The following is a 19341-nucleotide window of genomic DNA, read 5'->3' as shown; positions in this document are numbered from 1 at the left end:
TCCAAATATATATGGACCTAACTGTATGCCTTTAACCTTACACTTTTTGCATTTTTTCTCATAGACTGACACTTTATTTATTGCCCAACAGGTCCAACAGCACCAGCTGAAATGGGTATGTATTGCCATCAACTGAAATTATGGAAAAGTTTTCACTGTTAGTGACTGACACCAAAAAGGCTCTTATGAATGAATGGGAAAAATTTCCACAGATACTCTCTAAAATCTTCCCACAAGAGTGAAAATTGTTATAACTGCAAAGGGAAAAAAACTCATATTAGTGCAAATAGATTTAGAATAAGATGTTATAAAAGCTTGTAGGTGAAATTTTTAGATGTCCTAATACTTTGGTTCATGTAGTATATCTCTAGTTGAACAACCATATAGAGAAGGCTGTTAACCGTTGAGTGATCTTCCCACGGGACTCCTTAAATGAATAAAATAAAAGTTATAATGTACAGCTCTCGCAAAAATTAAGAGACCACCACATCAAAACCTTGTCATGGGCAGCCCAATCTCCAGACCTGAACCCCATTGAAAACCTCTGGAATGTAATCAAGAGGATGATGGATAGTCACAAGCCATCAAACAAAGAAGAACTTCTTAAATGTTTGTGCCAGAAACAGTGTGAAAGACTGGTGGAAAGCATGCCAAGACGCATGAAAGCTGTGACTAAAAATCATGGTTATTCCACAAAATATTGATTTTTGAACTCTTCCTGAGTTAAAACATTAGTATTGATGATTTCACTGCACTCAAACAAGTAACACTCGCATTCAAATCAGCTCTCACCTCTGCTAAACAGGCCTACTTTACATCCCTGGTATGTTCCTTATCCCTCAACTCCAAACAGTTGTTCAACACTTTTAACTCCCTCCTCCACCCACCACTACCCCCTTCTACTTCCCTAATCTCTGCCGAGGACTTTGCCACGCACTTAAAAAATAATATAGACCAAACAAGGCAAGTCTTTGTTGTCCGACAGCCACAACCCCTTTGTATGCCAGAACAACGCCCAACTCCCCTCTCCAAAATTACTGCAGTAGAGCTTGCTCATCTTCTCTCCAAATCACACCTCACCACTTGTGCACTTGACCCCATCCCATCCCACCTCCTCCCCAACTTCATCACTACACTAATCCCATCCCTAACCCATCTCTTCAACCTATGACTTACTTCTGGTACTTTCCCCTCTGCTTTCAAACATGCCACAATCACACCTATCCTCAAGAAGCCATCCCTTAACCCGAGCGCTATGTCCAGCTATCGCCAGATATCTTTGCTCCCATTTGCTTCCAAACTCCTTGAGCAGCACGTCCACGCTGAACTTTCCTCTCACTTTGCATCTAACTTGCTCTTCAACAACCTACAATCTGGCTTCAGTCCCCACCATTTCACTGAGACTGCCCTGACCAAAATTACTAACGACTTACTTACAGAAAAAGCTAACAGACAGTTCTCTATACTCCTCCTTCTAGACCTGTACTCTGCCTTCGACATAGTTGACCACTCCCTCCTACTACAGATCCTCTCTTCCTTTGGTGTCAAAGACCTTGCCCTATCCTGGATCTCCTCATACCTTACCAACCGCACATTTAGCGTTTCCTACTCCCATACTACCTCTTCATCTCGCCCCCTCTCTGTTAGTGTCCCTCAAGGCGCTGTCCTAGGACCCCTTCTGTTCTCAATCTATACCCTTGGCCTGTGACAACTCATAAAGTCCTATGGCTTCCAGTACCATCTATATGCTGATGACACTCAGATCTACCTCTCTGGCCCAGATGTCACCTCTCTGCTCTCCAGAATCCCAAAGTGTCTATCAGCCATATCCTCCTTCTCCTCTCGCTTCCTAATTATCTTTCCTCCATCTCGCATAGCTTCCCAACCTGATCTATCTGTCACAATAAATGAATTCACACTTTCCACTTTCCCCTGTCCCGGTAATCCACTGCCTTAGAGTAAAGGCCCCGTCACACATAGCGAGATCGCTAGCGAGATCGCTGCTGAGTCACAAGTTTTGTGACGCAACAGCGACCTCAGTAGCGATCTCGCTATGTGTGACACGTACCAGCGACCCGGCCCCTGCTGTGAGATCGCTGGTCGTGTCGGAATGGCCTGGGCCGTTTTTTGGTCGTTGAGGTCCCGCTGACATCGCTGAATCGGTGTGTGTGACACCGATCCAGCGATGTCTTCACTGGTAACCAGGGTAAACATCGGGTTACTAAGCGCAGGGCCGCGCTTAGTAACCCGATGTTTACCCTGGTTACCAGCGTAAATGTAAAAAAAAAAAAACACTACATACTCACCATCTGATGTCCGTCAGGTCCCTTGCCGTCTGCTTCCCACACTGACTGAGCGCCGCAAAGTGAAAGTGAAAGTACAGCACAGCGGTGACTTCACCGCTGCGCTCTGCTCTCACTGTACGGCCGGATCTCAGTCAGAGCAGGAAGCAGACGGCAAGGGACCTGACGGACATCAGATGGTGAGTATGTACTGTTTGTTTTTTTTGGTAACCAGGGTAAACATCGGGTTACTAAGCGCGGCCCTGCGCCCTGTAGTTCAAACCGCACATCCAAGCTCTCGCCACCTCCTGTCCCTCCAAAAGCAGATATAAGGGTTTGTAAATCAGTTTCAACACCACAAAGAGAAAAAAAAACTCTAAAATGTAACTTTTAATAATATAATTAAAATTCACTCAAGGTAAATATAGAGACTCTCACATAGATCCATAAAAATACAAATGACTAATATTTAGTAACAAAAATTGGGAAGGAGGGGGACTAGTATCTCCCTAGTAGACCCTAGTAGCACCTCTGTGAAGGTTGGCACCCTAGTTGTTGACGATGTGGCGCCCCCGCTCAACGTCGATGTCCCTAAGGGCCCCATATCACCCTACAAATCATACAAAAAAATGGGGGACACAAAAAAACACACACACACACAAAAGACTGAATCTATTGTCTTATTGTGGACAACACTTTGGCTACATTTGGTAGGTGGGGACATACTAACTGGTCCTCAGAACTAACATATTTGTGTCCATGATCTGTGTGGCATTTTGATAGCATTATAGAGGGTGATTTGGTATGTCCACCATATATGAAAATTAATGGAGTTGTGCCTATGTATACGAGATGGGAGTGGTATACCTTGATGAAATATAGACTGCTGTGGTTGATACAGTATATGCCTAAAATTGCTATATGGTTTAAAGCTATTTAGCTAACTATATTTACTGTAGTCATCCTACATGACAGCATGAACACCTTTTTTTAATGATTTATGTTTTTTTTAGGCACAATCTCTTAGATGGTGACTATTGAGTCAACATCCTAGTGTGGGCACTGACCCTACCAATCACTGACAGCACACTTAGCATCTTTTTCTACGAGATAAGGCTCTCAACATTATTTGAGACATTGACTGTCTCCCAACTAGGGGTTTGTCCTCGGTCTTTTCTGTGTGTGTGTTTTTTTTTGTGCGCCCCATTTTTTGGTATGATTTGTAGGGTGATATAGGGCCCTTAGGGACATCAACGTTGAGCGGGGGCGCCACATTGTCAACAACTAGGGTGCCAACCTCCGTAGACAGGTAGGGCCGCTTCTAGGGCCTAGTAGGGAGATACTAGTCCCCCTCCTTCCCAATCTTTGTTACTAAATATTAGTCATTTGTCTTTTTATGGATCTATGTGAGAGTCTATATTTACCTTGAGTGAATTTTCATTATATTATTAAAAGTTACATTTTAGAAGGTTTTTTTTCTCTTTGTGGTGTTGAAACTCAACCCTCACTCTACCAAAATGCTTGTGCATGCCATAATCATCTTCCGCCTCGACTACTGCAACATCCTCCTCTGTGGCCTACCTTCTAACACTCTCGCACCCCTCCAGTCCGTCCTTAACTTTGCTGCCCGACTAATTAATCTCTCTCCTCGCTATACTCCTGCTTCCCCTCTTTGCAAATCCCTTCACTGGCTCCCAATTTCCCAGCGTATCCAGTTTAAACTGCTAACACTGACCTACAAAGCCATCCATAACCTTTCTCCTCCGTATATTTCTGAACTAATCTTTCAGTATCTTCCCTCGCGTAATCTCTGGTCCTCCCAAGACCTCCTTCTCTCCTCCACGCTTATTCGCTCCTCACCCAATCGCCTCCAAGATTTCACCCTAATATCCCCCATCCTCAGGAATCCTGTGCCCCAATACGTCCGGTTATCCACCACATTTGGGTCCTTCAAACGGAACCTGAAAACCCATCTCTTCAAGAAAGCTTACAGCCTGTAATGACCACACGGCCACCTCAACACCATCGGACCTACTGTAACCCCTGACCTATTGTCTCCTTCCCCATAATCCTGTAGAATGTAAGCCCGCAAGGGCAGGGTCCTCTTCCCTCTGTACAGTCTGTCATTACTGTAAGTGATAATTGTATTTTGATGTAACCCCGTCTCATGTACAGCACCAGAATTAATAGTGCTATAGAAATAAATAATAATAATATTGTTGTTTCTAAATGATTATGAACTTGTTTTCTTTGCATTATTTGATGTCTGAAAGCAGTGGGGGTTTTTTTAAATTTTGTAAGTTTGTGAGAAAAAAATACAAAATGTATTACTTCGAAATTCAGAGACTTTGTCAGAAGTTTATAGAATAAAAGAACAGTTTACATTTTACTCAAAAATATACCTATAAAGAAGAAAAATCAGACAAACTGAACATTTTGCAGTGGTCTCTTAATTTTTGCAAGAGCTGTATATTTTTCAACAAACTATGTACCGTATTAGTTTATTGCTGTTATTTAACATGCTGAACAAAGTGACAGATTCACTTCAAGATCCATTTTTTGTTATAATACTGGATATTTGTATATACTAATAGTGTGTGCAATGATTCTTTGAAGGGTTTTTCCAACAAAAGACATTTATCACCTATCCAAAGGGGGTCCCGGGGATCCCATGCAGTTGTTGTGACATGTGACGCCGGCGCCCAATCAGTGCTTGAGTCACTGTCTCCGCTTTCAGACAAATCGAACATGAAGAGGAAGTCCGGGCTGCAGCTGATCTTGGATTTACTCTTCATTTGCCAGGAGGCGGGAACAGTGACGTCAGAGCTGATTGGGTGCCTGCATCATGTGTCACAACAACAGCCCGAGATCATTGGGGAGAGCGAGTGCTGACACCACCGGAACGGTGCCAGCATGGGAGGGGAGTATAAGCTTTATTATTTTATCGGGGTCAAGCGAGGAGTATGACAAGAAGTTGTTCTAGCGGTGTACAACTTCTTTAATCCTATGTGATATTTTTACTTTGGGCCAAAAAAAGAGAAAAGTGGTTGCATACTTTAATTTCACATTTTGAGTTTTCCCTGGTAGCTAAATTTACTAGTGATGAGCGAATATACTCGTTACTCAAGATTTCCCAGAGCACGCTCGGGTGTCCTCCGAGTATTTTTTAGTGCTCGGAGGTTTAGTTTTCATTGCCTCAGCTGAATAATTTACATCTGTTAGCCAGCAAAAGTACATGTGGGGGTTGCCTGAGGTGAGGAAAAGTAAATCTCCGAGCACTAAAATATACTCGGAGGTCACCCGAGCGTGCTCGGGAAATCTCGAGTGACGTGTATATTCGCTCATCACTAAAATTTACCAGAAAATTCCAGTCACCGTTGCCCAAAATATTTTAATGGACAATTAATAAAAGAAACTAAAAATTCAAGCCGTGATACCATGGCCACTCCTTTTACTGCCATAAAAGACAGTGAAGTTAATACAATGTATAACACAACATATTTTTGAATGTTGTATAATGTATAACTTCATTATACATTGACTGAGCTTTATATACCTATTGACATAAAATATTTTTATTATATTTTAATAATACATTAAACTGAATGAATGTTAGAAACATTTGTAACGGATAATGCAGAGATAATTTGCATAGAAATTTTAGATCACCAAATACATGTTTTACACAGATGTAATATGCATATTTTTTAAAATTATGTATTTTATCGACCATAGTCCTACTTAACCAAACTTAGATTATCGTGGAGTTCTACTGTTATCTTAGAAAGTTTACAGTAGAAATGAAGGGGATTCAGGTGTTGCGGCACCTTTACATGCAGACTTACGTCTTTGTAAACCAGGCCTGATGAACATTGATTCTAACATGTAGATTGTTTTTTTCCTACCTGCCTAAGGAATAAACCAATGAGATAAAAACGTAGAAAGAAAATATAGATGGAACGTTTTTAAAGTTAACCCCTTTAAGCAATGGTATATATTACCAGTTTCGGTGTATTCCTTTATACAGCTTTCAAATCGGCAGTATTAATACAACGCTGGTACCGTCGCTATGTCGCCCAATTGGAAGTGAGGAGGAGATGCACTTGGAGTATCTTTCAATCAATCGAATATACCGGAGAGCAGGACCAAATTAAGGTAATTTTCTCTATTTCAAGAATTTATTTTTGTTAAACTTTAAAAAAAAACAACTTTTAACCAGAGAAAATTGGAAAATAACTTTATAGCTTTTAGTTTATTTATATTTATTTTCTGATTAGTATTAACATTTACTTCTTAAGTCCTATTAATGCTGTGATGACCTAGATTTACAAGTATGATTTATTTACTAGAACTTAATCTTGTTAACAACACGATTCTAAGCCCGGATTACTGGGGAAGATCTGTAGTTTGATTCAGCCAGTGTTTCATTATTATGACACCTTTCCTCAATTTTACTAGTTAAAATTGGGAAATGAGTCTTATATAATTACAACAAGAGGCCACTTTGTAATTTTAAGATTGGAGTAATGGGGCAATTGTCACATTAATAAAAGTGATCTCCATTGGGCAAGAAAAACTAATACTGAAGGATAGTCACCTCTGAATACTGTAGAACACTTTATAGACATAGATTTCTGTTAAAATAGCAGCCCCTTCATCTAATCCCAGTCAACCCATTTAATCTTACAAACTTATGATAGTGCTTTACTAATGGGATACGAATCAAACAAAAATATTGCCATCTTGTAATTATTTCAATCACAGAAATCCAACAACCCCAATACATATTAGACTGTCAGCCGAATTGACTGACATCAACTAGATTGACCACGCACCTATTGTATATTGGGGTCCACAACTCTCCCCCCAACTTATGATGTCGGGGCAGATAAGAATTCGGTATGTCTGGTTTCAGGCTGCTCACAATTTTACTCTCTAAAAGATTAGCCACCACCAGACATGTCTGGCAGCGTCTCTCTTATAGAGAACACCGAGTACATAGTAGCACTCGGAAGAGCAAGCACTACTGTAAATAGGAAAGTTGGGCTAAAAAGCTGCTGGCCGAACAATCAGCTAAACCATCTTTCAGCCAGCAGCTATCTAAACTGTATGGGAGCTTAAGACCCCTATATACATTAAATCAAATTTGGATGAACCTACGGATTTCAAAAAGGACATGATAATCATATAATGAAATAATATGTCAGAGGACATAAAAATTCACCAGTTTGTGTTCCAATGCCAATCTCCTAGTTCTACCAGGAGATAAGCTGCTGCCATAGATATGTGAAAGATGCTTACTCTCCTCACCCCCATTGAAAACTCCCAAATGCTCAGTCAAGCAGAGCATTCATGTTTGTATGTTGTGTGATAAGAGACAGTCAACAGCTTCTAAAGGAGTATTAGCACCTTAAAAGAAGTCTCAAGTGTGTGGTCCTTGGTTTAAACAGTCATTCTGTGCTGACTTACTCCTTTTAAGTAAACCCACCACCACTTGTTCTTGCGAATTTTACTTCACCTGATAGTTGCATCATCTGCTGTGGAGACATAAGGGTTAGTGGGTGCTCTTATCCATTAGCCTGGCTGTCTTTAGAAAGACCACATGGACCAGGGCTCATCCCACTGAATGCTCATACTCCTTTCCCGTGGGAGGAATACTCAGACTACACAGGGTGATGGTAACACAATGGGGTGATACTTCATTGATCATTAACAGTAGCGTTTGGCTGCACCCACAGAGAGGAGGTACTGGCAAACTTAGGTTGCTGGCAAAGTATGTTGAGGTATGTGGCCAGGTGACATGATTGTCCCAACTTGGGTTCTCTAACCGTCTCTTTGGGTTCAGTGATAGGCAGTGGAGCTAATCTATATTCCTTCTGTTGGAGCCATAGTGCCTTGGCAGCTGTCCTGTAGAGTCTCTCTGGAAACAGAGGCAGATTCCCATTCTGTAGTATACAGCTCTTATTCATAGAATTCTTCCACAGGATTGAGGAAAGGTGGGAGGAGATAATCCCATATTGATCAAGTTTTCAATTAACCTGCATATTTTGTCCTTCATAGGTTGTAGAATAATAGACTGCAGGGCTGGTACAATGGGTAATCAACAGGCATTCAACATATCGACAAACATCGATTGTTCAATTAACCTGCATCTTTGTCCTCCAAAGTTATTTAGAAGAATACATTGTAGAGGCTGATGCAATAGGTAATTATCAGGCCTTCAACAAGTCAACACACAAAAAGAGTCAATGTACAGGCTCATATGAATAATGGCTCATATTTCTTGACCTACTGACATAATTAAGAATAAATGCTGTGACCTCGCATCTACCAAATTATATTACTTCTATTGCTTGTTTGTTTTTGCAGCTTTATGATTTTTTCAACTTCCTAATGGATCACTTTACTCCAAACACCAGCAAGGAAAGTAAGTATCTCTTCAGTTTTCCAAAATATACTGTATATGATATACAACAAACTTCAAAAAGTTTCCATTATAGAAAACAATGCAGCATATTAACAAATCCTGAATAAAATTTAGACAGTGTAAATTTAGGGCAGTCTAAAGATGGGCAAAGATTAAAACAGTGGCTCATACTATATAATACATTTGGTGCTTCATCATCTATGATCCATATGGAAATCAATAGTCTGAAAGCATGCAAGTATTGTTATCTATAAAGAAATGAAATGTTAGTGCTGAATTTAAAGGGGTATAAAGCCCCTTTAATGCTTATTACATACTTTGCTTGTAATATTTTGTTGGTGCATTTTTGAGAAATCCATCCTTGAAGTTTTATTTTCAAGTCCAGTGGGGCAGGCAGTATACTACTAGTTAAGCTGTGCTGTCTTTGATTTCGCCACTGCTGGCCTCCGATCTTTGATTGACAGATCACTCTTTTCTCAGTGCACAGGAGCTATCACTGCCCAGGCTTGCAAGCAGGGCCAGAAAGAGGGGTAGGCAGGGTAGGCACCTATATATTGCGCTGCTTCCTGCCTTCCTGAGTGGGGCGCACCTGGGGGGGTGCCATGGCTGAATGTTTGCAGCCACCCAGTATCTTCCTTTGGCCCCAGACATTCAGCACATTGACAGCCAGCGTACAGGCTCACAAGGGAACAGTGTCGGTCACTGACATCGCTCACCCCTCTTTTTCCTGCGCCCCGGCCATCGTTCTCTTCCTGCACTCAATCATATTTGTGTCTATTAGATGTGAATACACTTGATGTCAGAGCTGCACCGCCCGGGACAGGAGCAGAGGAGCTGTAATCAGCTCCCTGCCCTGCCAGGATCTCCAGCAGAACGCTGGCCACTTCCTGCCTGTGCCCTGTTGGAGAATGCGTACGTAGGGGACGTTGGATGTCGATCCAGCATCTACCGCTGTACAGGAAGCAAGAGGAGGCAGCGACTGCGGTGTACAAGGAGCCGGGATTAGGTGAGTATAAGCCTTTTTAATATTTTGCCAATGAATGGAGGACATAAGAGGGTCTGGCTATGGGGGACATACGTGGGGCTGGCTATGGGGGACATATGTAGGGCTGGCTAGGTGGGACATATGTAGGGCTGGCTATGTGGGACATAAGTGGGGCTGGCTATGTGGGACATACAGCTCTGGCAAAAAAATAAGAGACCACTGCACAGTTTTATAAAAATCAGCTTCTCTACATGTCTGACAGCCATTCCATTCCAGTGTCAGTTGAATTCCAGCCAGAGGACACCTCATTCTACTTTATGTGCTTCTGATTAGGTGATCACCTGAACCAAATCTTATTTAACGAACGAAAGAATGAAAAAAACCCTGCTGCGGTGTTCACAATCCTCTTGCAATAGGACAAGACGGATGGCAAAACAAGCGCTAGTAATATCTCAAAAGTAATAGGAATGAAAACAATAACAAAGAAGTAAAACAGAAAAGTCTTGCGTGAGGAAAAGAAGGGCTCAATTCTGGCTTTACTAGCTGAGGGACACAGTGAGTGTCATGTTGCCTCCATCCTTAAAATTTCCAAGACGGCAGTCCATTACAAGAAGGTCAAGCAGCAGACATAGGGGACAAGAAAGCTACACACTGGCAGAGGGCGAAAACGACTCTGCACTGACGGGATAACCGTCATCTTATTCGAACGTCACTCAGCAACTGCAGGATGACATCAAGTGACCTAGAAAAGGAATGGCAAATGGCAGCTGGGGTGAAGTGAACAGCAAGAAGAGTTCGTAACAGGCTCCTAGAGGCAGGACTCAAGTCATATAAAGCTAGAATAAAGCCTATCATCAATGAGAAACAAAGGAGAGCCAGGCTGAAGTTTGCCAAAGACCATAAGAATTGGACCATAGAGGACTGGAGTAAGGTAATGTTCCTGATGAGTCTAATTTTCAGCTTTGCCCAACACCTGCTCATCTAATGGTTAGACAGGGACCTGGAGAGGCGTACAAGCCACTGTGAAATTTGGTGGAGGATCGGTGATGATCTGGGGATGCTTCAGCAAGGCTGGAATTAGAAGGTTAATCTTTGCGAAGGTTATACAAGGTTATCCTGGAAAAACAGTTGATTCCTTCAGCTCAGGCAATGTTCCCCAACTCTGAGGACTGGTTTTTACAGCAGGACAAGGCGCCATGCCACACAGCTAGGTCAATCAAGGTGTGGATGAAGAATCATCCCATGAAATCCCTGTCATGGCCAGCCCAATCTCCAGACCTGAACCCCATTGAAAACCTCTGGAATTTAATCAAGAGGAAGATGGATAGTCAAAAGTCATCAAACAAAGAAGAACTGCTTAAATTTTTGTACTAGGAGTGGCATAAGGTCACCCAAAAGCAGTGTGAAAGACTGGTGGAAAGCATGCCAAGACGCAAGAAAGCTGTGATTAAAAATCATGGTTATTCCACAAAATATTGATTTCTAAACTCTTCCTGAGTTAAAACATTAGTATTGTTGTTTCTAAATGATTATGAGCTTGGTTTTTTTGCATTATTTGAGGTCTGCAAGCAATGCATTTTTTTGTTATTTTGACCATTTCTCATTTTCAGAAAATAAATACAAAATGTATTGCTTGGAACTTCGGAGACATGTTGTCAGTAGTTTACAGAATAAAAGAACAATTTACATTTACTCAAAAATATACCTAAAAAGAGAAAAATCAAACAAACTGAAAATTTTGCAGAGGTCTCTTAATTTTTCCCAGAGCTGTATATAGGGCTGGCTATGTGGGAAATATGTAGGGGTGGTTATGTGAGACATATGTGGGGCTGGCTATGAGGAACATATGGGGGCTGCCTTTGGGGGACATATGTAGGGCTGGCAAAGGAGGACATATGTAGGTGGCTGTGGGGGGACATATGTGGGGCTGTCTGTGGGGGACATAAGCGGGGTTGGTTATGGGGGATATACGAGGGGCTGGCTGTGGAGGAATATAAGTCGGGCTGGTTGCAGAGACATACGAGGGGCTGGCTGGGGGATATCATATTATATCAGAGACTGTAGGGAACATTATACTAGGAGCTGTGGGGGACATTATACTGGCAGCTGTGTGGTGTGGGAGGTCATACCTGCACTGTGGGGCCATCATACTATATAGAATATGTGGGGGCATCATTGTGTAGGGGCTGTGGGGACATCATACTGTATATTGAGGGCATGTGGTGGACATCATAGTGTATATTGAGATGTTGTGGATATCACACTGTATTGATGGCTGTGGTCACCATCATACCGTGTAGGAGAACAGGGTGAGGGGGGATACAGTTTGGAGAGAACAAGATGGTGGGCAGCATTAGGAGGCATAGTGTGAAAAGGGGCAAAGAATGGATATGGAGAGGGGCAGCGTGAAATGGGGGCATAGTATGGAGAGAGGTTAGCATGGCGGGGGACAGTGTGGAGATATAGAGTGTGTAAGGGAAAACTAGAGAGGAGACGGCCATGGTTCATAAGTATGGGCGGTGTGGTGGTTATAGCTAATAATGGCAGACAGTGTGGTGGTTATAGCTCATTAAGGTGAACAATGTGGAGGCCATATACCGTAGGAGGCTTATTTAGTGCATAGTATGGACAGATGTTGTTTATTCAGAGGGCATTTTAATAACACTGTTATTTTTAGAGGGCACCTTGTTGGGATGTGTTGCAGACAACCGGAGAACAGGGAAGTCTGCAGAGAAGAGCTGTGGATGTGAAATGTCATGATGGCGTCTGGACAAGATGGAGACAAAAAGAAAGAAAAGGCTTTATCATAGAAGAGGTCACCTATATGGAACCTGGATGTAAATGTTTACTTGTTGATACTGACTAATTCTCATCAGTGTTGTGGTTCCTGTATGGTCTGCAGTCTTGTAATGACTGATTATAATAACTCCCAGTATGTCCTTAACAATGGTAAGGAAATGCTGGATGTTGTTGGTTCATGAGATACAAACAGCCTCAACTAGTCAGTTTTAAATCACATTGTCATAGACCTAATGCAAAATAAGGAAGAATTATATGGGTAGAAAGGAGAAATGAGCAATTATAAGCACCAAGTGCTATATAATAAGATGACTGCAATATATTGAGAGAAGAAAAATTTGGACAGGAGGAGAAGGGAGGGCATCTTTAAAATCAATCATACGTATCCGTATCGCTTCAACTGTTTATATTCCATTAGGGCATCTGCCAAATGATAGACACTTTAATTGATGATTGGCCTCGGGGAGACCAAAACATCCAACACCGCGGAGACACCATCACGTGTTTCTCAACGCAGTGATCCAGAACACTGCCCCCATCCCTTATGGGAAATATGCAAATGCATGTAGGATAGCTGCGGAGACACCATCACGTGTTTCTCAACGCAAGCAGTGAATAGCCAGACCTTTCCCCGGGAAGGAACAACCATGGGAAGGGCAGCATCCAATAAAGGAAAACATCCAATACAGGAAAACCACCTATGCCAAGCATGGTATCCATCCACAGACAGCTGTTTCGGGGTGTTTGCCCCTCATCAGTGTGGAGTAGGAATCTGGCTATTAGGAGCAGTGCCTAGTAAAAGGCTGTGAAGGAACAGATGATTGGCCTCGGGGAGACCAAAACATCCAACACCGCGGAGACACCATCACGTGTTTCTCAGAGCAGTGATCCAGAACACTGCCCCCATCCCTTATGGAAAATATGCAAATGCATGTAGGATAGCTGCGGAGACACCATCACGTGTTTCTCAACGCAAGCAGTGAATAGCCAGACCTTTCCCCGGGAAGGAACAACCACGGGAAGGGCAGCATCCAATAAAGGAAAACATCCAATACAGGGGTGATTTCTCTGAGGCAAGTGAGGCTTGCTTTCTCTCTAGGGGTAGCTAGTTTCTCAGGCCGTGAAGAGGCATCTAGGTTTTTAGGTAACGCTCCACGGCTGCCTTTAGTGTGTGTGGATAGGATCAGGATTGCGGTCGGTATAGTTTCCACATCCCCGGAGCTTGTCCTACTATTCAGGTTTACCTATCAGGTCAGTTTGGTAATCCTCCCACCGGATCATAACAGTACAGCAGGCCAGTAAAGAGTTAATGCATCGCAAAAGAGGGATAAGAGAAATCCTGAGTTCATTTTTTTTTTTTTTTTTTCCTCTGCAGTGTGTCTAGCCTCTCTCCTCCCCTTAATCTCTGGGTGGTTCAGAATTCAGCTGCAGCTATGGACCTTCAGAGTCTGTCTTCTAGTGTGGATCATCTCACTGCTAGGGTACAAGGCATTCAGGATTATGTAGTCCGCAGTCCTATGTCAGAGCCTAAGATACCTATTCCTGAGCTGTTCTCCGGAGACAGATCTAGGTTTTTGAACTTTAAAAATAATTGCAAATTATTTCTTTCTCTGAGACCTCGTTCCTCTGGTGATCTGGTTCAGCAAGTTAAAATTATTATTTCTTTGTTGCGTGGTGACCCTCAAGATTGGGCATTCTCTCTGGCGCCGGGAGATCCTGCATTGCAAAATGTGGATGCGTTTTTTCTGGCACTTGGAGTGCTTTATGAGGAACCTAATCTGGTAGACCAAGCAGAAAAGGCTCTCTCCCAGGGTCAGGATGAAGCAGAGATTTTCTGTCAGAAGTTTAGGAAATTGTCTGTGCTCACTCAATGGAATGAGTGTGCCCTGGCAGCGATTTTCAGAAAGGGTCTTTCTGAAGCCATTAAGGATGTTATGGTGGGGTTCCCCACGCCTGCGGGTCTGAATGAGTCAATGTCTTTGGCCATTCAGATTGATCGGCGCTTACGGGAGCGCAAACCAGTGCACCATCTGGCGGTATTTTCTGAGCAGAAGCCTGAGTCTATGCAATGTGACAGGATTCTGACCAGAATTGAACGGCAAAATCACAGACGTCAGAATGGGTTGTGCTTTTACTGTGGTGATTCTGCTCATGTTATCTCAGATTGTTCTAAGCGCATAAAAAACTTCGATAAGTCTGTCACCATTGGTACTGTACAGCCTAAATTCATTTTGTCTGTTACTTTGATTTGCTCTCTGTCATCCTACTCAGTTATGGCTTTTGTGGATTCAGGTGCTGCCCTGAATTTGATGGATTTGTCTTTTGCCAGGCTCTGTGGTTTTATCTTGGAGCCTTTGCAATTCCCTATTCCACTAAAGGGAATTGATGCCACGCCATTGGCCAAGAATAAACCTCAGTACTGGGCTCAAGTGACCATGTGCATGACTCCTGCACATCAGGAGGTGATTCGCTTTCTTGTGTTACATAATTTGCATGATGTTGTCGTGTTAGGTCTGCCATGGCTGCAGGCTCATAATCCAGTCCTGGATTGGAAAGCAATGTCTGTGTCAAGTTGGGGTTGCCAGGGGATTCATGGCGATGCTCCTTTGGTGTCTATTGCTTCTTCTACTCCTTCTGAAATCCCTGAATTTTTGTCGGACTACCAGGATGTATTTAATGAGCCCAAGTCCAGTGCCCTACCTCCTCATAGGGATTGTGATTGCGCCATAAATTTGATTCCTGGTAGTAAGTTCCCTAAGGGACGACTTTTTAATTTGTCTGTACCAGAACATGCCGCTATGCGGAGTTATATCAAGGAGTCTTTGGAGAAGGGGCATATTCGCCCGTCCTCGTCCCCTTTGGGTGCGGGGTTCTTTTTTGTGGCCAAGAAGTATGGTTCTCTGAGACCCTGTATAGATTATCGCCTTCTAAATAACATCACGGTCAAATTTCAGTATCCTTTGCCACTGTTGTCCGATCTGTTTGCTCGGATTAGGGGGGCCAGTTGGTTCACCAAGATAGATCTTCGTGGAGCGTATAATCTTGTGCGTATAAAGCAGGGCGATGAATGGAAAACAGCATTCAATACGCCCGAAGGCCATTTTGAGTACTTGGTGATGCCTTTTGGGCTTTCTAATGCCCCTTCTGTGTTCCAGTCCTTCATGCACGATATCTTCCGAGAATATCTGGATAGGTTTATGATTGTGTACCTAGATGATATTTTGGTCTTTTCTGATGATTGGGAATCTCATGTGAAGCAGGTCAGGATGGTATTTCAGGTCCTGCGAGCCAATGCCTTGTTTGTGAAGGGCTCTAAATGTCTCTTCGGAGTCCAGAAGGTTTCCTTTTTGGGCTTTATTTTTTCTCCTTCTACCATTGAGATGGATCCAGTCAAGGTCCAGGCTATTTATGACTGGACTCAACCTACATCGGTAAAGAGTCTTCAGAAGTTCTTGGGTTTTGCTAATTTTTACCGTCGCTTCATCACTAATTTTTCCAGTGTGGTTAAGCCTTTGACGGATATGACCAAGAAGGGTTCTGATGTGACGAATTGGTCTCCTGCGGCCGTGGAGGCCTTTCAGGAGCTCAAACGTCGGTTCTCTTCGGCTCCTGTCTTGCGTCAGCCGGATGTCTCTCTGCCCTTCCAGGTCGAGGTTGATGCTTCTGAGATTGGAGCTGGGGCTGTCTTGTCACAGAGAAGCTCTGATGGCTCTGTGATGAGGCCATGTGCTTTCTTTTCAAGAAAGTTTTCGCCTGCCGAGCGGAATTATGATGTTGGTAATCGGGAGTTGTTGGCAATGAAATGGGCATTTGAGGAGTGGCGACATTGGCTTGAGGGAGCCAAACATCGCGTGGTGGTCTTGACGGATCACAAGAATTTGACTTATCTCGAGTCTGCTAAACGGCTAAATCCTAGACAGGCTCGATGGTCGCTGTTTTTCTCCCGTTTCGATTTCGTGGTTTCATACCTTCCGGGTTCGAAGAACGTGAAGGCTGATGCTCTTTCTAGGAGCTTTGTGCCTGACTCTCCGGGAGTTTCTGAACCGGCTGGTGTCCTCAGAGAGGGGGTGATTTTGTCTGCCATCTCCCCTGATTTGCGACGGGTGCTGCAGGAATTTCAGGCCAATAGACCTGACCGTTGTCCACTGGAGAGACTGTTTGTCCCGGATAGATGGACCAGTAGAGTTGTTTCCGAGGTTCATTCTTCGGTGTTGGCGGGTCATCCTGGGATTTTTGGTACCAGGGATTTGGTGGCTAGGTCCTTTTGGTGGCCTTCCTTGTCGCGGGATGTGCGTTCCTTTGTGCAGTCCTGTGGGATTTGTGCTCGGGCCAAGCCTTGCTGTTCTCGTGTCAGTGGATTGCTTTTGCCTTTACCTGTCCCGAAGACGCCCTGGACGCATATTTCCATGGATTTTATTTCGGATCTTCCAGTCTCTCAGAAGATGGCTGTTATCTGGGTGGTTTGTGATCGTTTTTCTAAAATGGTCCATTTGGTGCCCTTGCCTAAGCTGCCTTCCTCCTCCGATTTGGTTCCACTGTTTTTTCAGAATGTGGTTCGTTTGCATGGTATTCCTGAGAATATTGTGTCTGACAGAGGATCCCAGTTTGTGTCCAGATTTTGGCGGTCCTTTTGTGCTAAGATGGGCATTGAATTATCTTTTTCATCGGCCTTCCATCCTCAGACGAATGGCCAAACCGAACGAACTAATCAGACCTTGGAGACTTATCTGAGATATTTTGTTTCTGCGAATCAGGATGATTGGGTGACTTTTTTGCCATTGGCTGAGTTCGCCCTCAATAATCGGGCTAGTTCTGCTACTTTGGTTTCGCCTTTTTATTGCAATTCTGGTTTTCATCCTCGTTTTTCCTCAGGTCAGTTTGAGCCTTCTGACTGTCCTGGGGTGGATTCTGTGGTGGATAGGTTGCAGCAGATTTGGAACCTCGTGGTGGACAATTTGACGTTGTCACAAGAGAAGGCTCAGCGCTTTGCTAACCGCCGTCGCTGTGTGGGTCCCCGACTTCGTGTGGGGGATTTGGTATGATTGTCTTCTCGTTATGTTCCGATGAAGGTTTCCTCTCCTAAGTTCAAGCCTCGTTTCATCGGTCCTTATAAGATTTTGGAAATCCTCAACCCTGTGTCATTTCGTTTGGACCTCCCAGCATCATTTGCCATTCACAATGTGTTCCATAGGTTATTGTTGCGGAGATATGTGGTGCCTGTGGTTCCTTCTGTTGACCCTCCTGCTCCGGTCTTGGTCGAGGGAGAATTAGAGTATGTGGTGGAGAAGATCTTGGATTCTCGTGTTTCGAGACGGAAGCTTCAGTACTTAGTTAAATGGAAGGGCTATGGTCAGGAGGATAATTCCTGGGTTGTCGCCTCTGATGTCCATGCGGCCGATTTGGTTCGTGCCTTTCATTCGGCTCGTCCTGATCGGCCTGGGGGCTCTGGTGAGGGTTCGGTGACCCCTCCTCAAGGGGGGGTACTGTTGTGAATTCCGTCTGGGCTCCCTCTGGTGGCCTTTAGCGATACTGCGGGTCTGGAGCTGGGCTCAGCTGCCTCATTTCCTGCTATGCTGGTTCCTATTTAACTCCACCTGGACCTGTACTTGTTGCCTGCTGTCGTTGTATTCAGTACTGGTTCTGACCTCTCCTGGATTCTCCTGGTGACCTGTCTATTTCTGAGAAGCTAAGTCTTGCTAGTTCTTTTTGCTCATTGTTTCCTTAAATATGTTTCTCAGTATATGATGTGTTCAGTCCAGCTTGCTTATATGTGATTTTTCGCTTGCTGGTAGCTCTGGGGAGCAGAGTGCGCCCCTCACATCGTGAGTCAGTGTGGGGGTTCTTGTACTTTCTGCGTGGATAGTTTTTGATAGTTTTTGTACCGACCGCACAGATCCCTGCTATCTTCTGTCTATTTAGTGTTAGCGGGCCTCATTTGCTTAAACCTGTTTTTCATTCCTACGTGTTGTGAAATTGGATTCTGGGCTCCCCCGGTGGCCACTGGTGGAATTGAACTTGTGTGCATCATCCTCTCTGTTCACCTGTTCCCATCAGGATGTGGGAGTCTCTATATAACCTTGCTCCTCTGTCAGTTTCATGCCGGTCACCAATGTAATCAGAAGCCTTTCTTTGCATGTTCCTGCTACTAGACAACTCCCAGCTAAGTTGGACTTTCGTCCTTGTTTGTTTTTGCATTTTGTTCCAGTTCACAGCTGCTGTTTCGTTACTGTGTCTGGAAAGCTCTTGTGATCTGAAATTGCCACTCTGGTGTTATGAGTTAATACTAGAGTCTTAAAGTAATTTCTGGATGGTGTTTTGATAGGGTTTTCAGCTGACCATGAAAGTGCCCTTTCTGTCTTCCTGCTATCTAGTAAGCGGACCTCGATTTTGCTAAACCTATTTTCATACTACGTTTGTCATTTCATCTAAAATCACCGCCAATATATGTGGGGGCCTCTGTCTGCCTTTTGGGGAAATTTCTCTAGAGGTGAGCCAGGACTGTATTTTCCTCTGCTAGGATTAGTTAGTCCTCCGGCTGGCGCTGGGCGTCTAGGGATAAAACGTAGGCACGCTACCCGGCCACTGTTAATTGTGCGGCAGGTTTAGTTCATGGTCAGTTTAGATTCCATCTTCCAAGAGCTAGTTCTTATATATGCTGGGCTATGTTCTCTCGCCATTGAGAATCATGATAGTTTGACCGGCCCAAAAGGGTTAAATTATTGGCTGAGAAAGGAGAGAAAAAAGAAGTCTGCTGAAAATTTTTTTTTTTTTTTTTCTCTAGTTCTGAGTGTGCTCATAATTGAATCACTTGCTAGTCTGCCTATACTGCAGCCTTCCTCTCTTTCTCT

General features: G+C 43.6%; 1 protein-coding gene across 3 annotated transcripts in view; it reads left to right on the top strand.

The window, feature by feature from the left end:
* PPEF2 (protein phosphatase with EF-hand domain 2) overlaps positions 1 to 19341 on the top strand; it is a 132228-nt gene that overhangs the window by 39587 nt on the left and 73300 nt on the right. Inside the window, exons 3-5 of one of the 3 annotated variants that reach the window (XM_077276130.1) lie at positions 92 to 115; positions 6310 to 6437; positions 8652 to 8709. In XM_077276130.1, coding sequence (XP_077132245.1) covers positions 92 to 115; positions 6310 to 6437; positions 8652 to 8709 — 210 coding nt within the window. Of the gene's footprint in view, positions 1 to 91; positions 116 to 6309; positions 6438 to 8342; positions 8488 to 8651; positions 8710 to 19341 lie in introns of those variants that run through there. The other 2 variants (XM_077276137.1, XM_077276144.1) reach the window with 2 other exon arrangements.

This window comes from Ranitomeya variabilis, chromosome 1 (genome assembly GCF_051348905.1).
Source record: "Ranitomeya variabilis isolate aRanVar5 chromosome 1, aRanVar5.hap1, whole genome shotgun sequence".
NCBI lineage: Eukaryota > Metazoa > Chordata > Amphibia > Anura > Dendrobatidae > Ranitomeya > Ranitomeya variabilis.
Note: the sequence above shows the minus strand (reverse complement) of the source record. Positions and strands in the feature narration are given on the sequence as shown.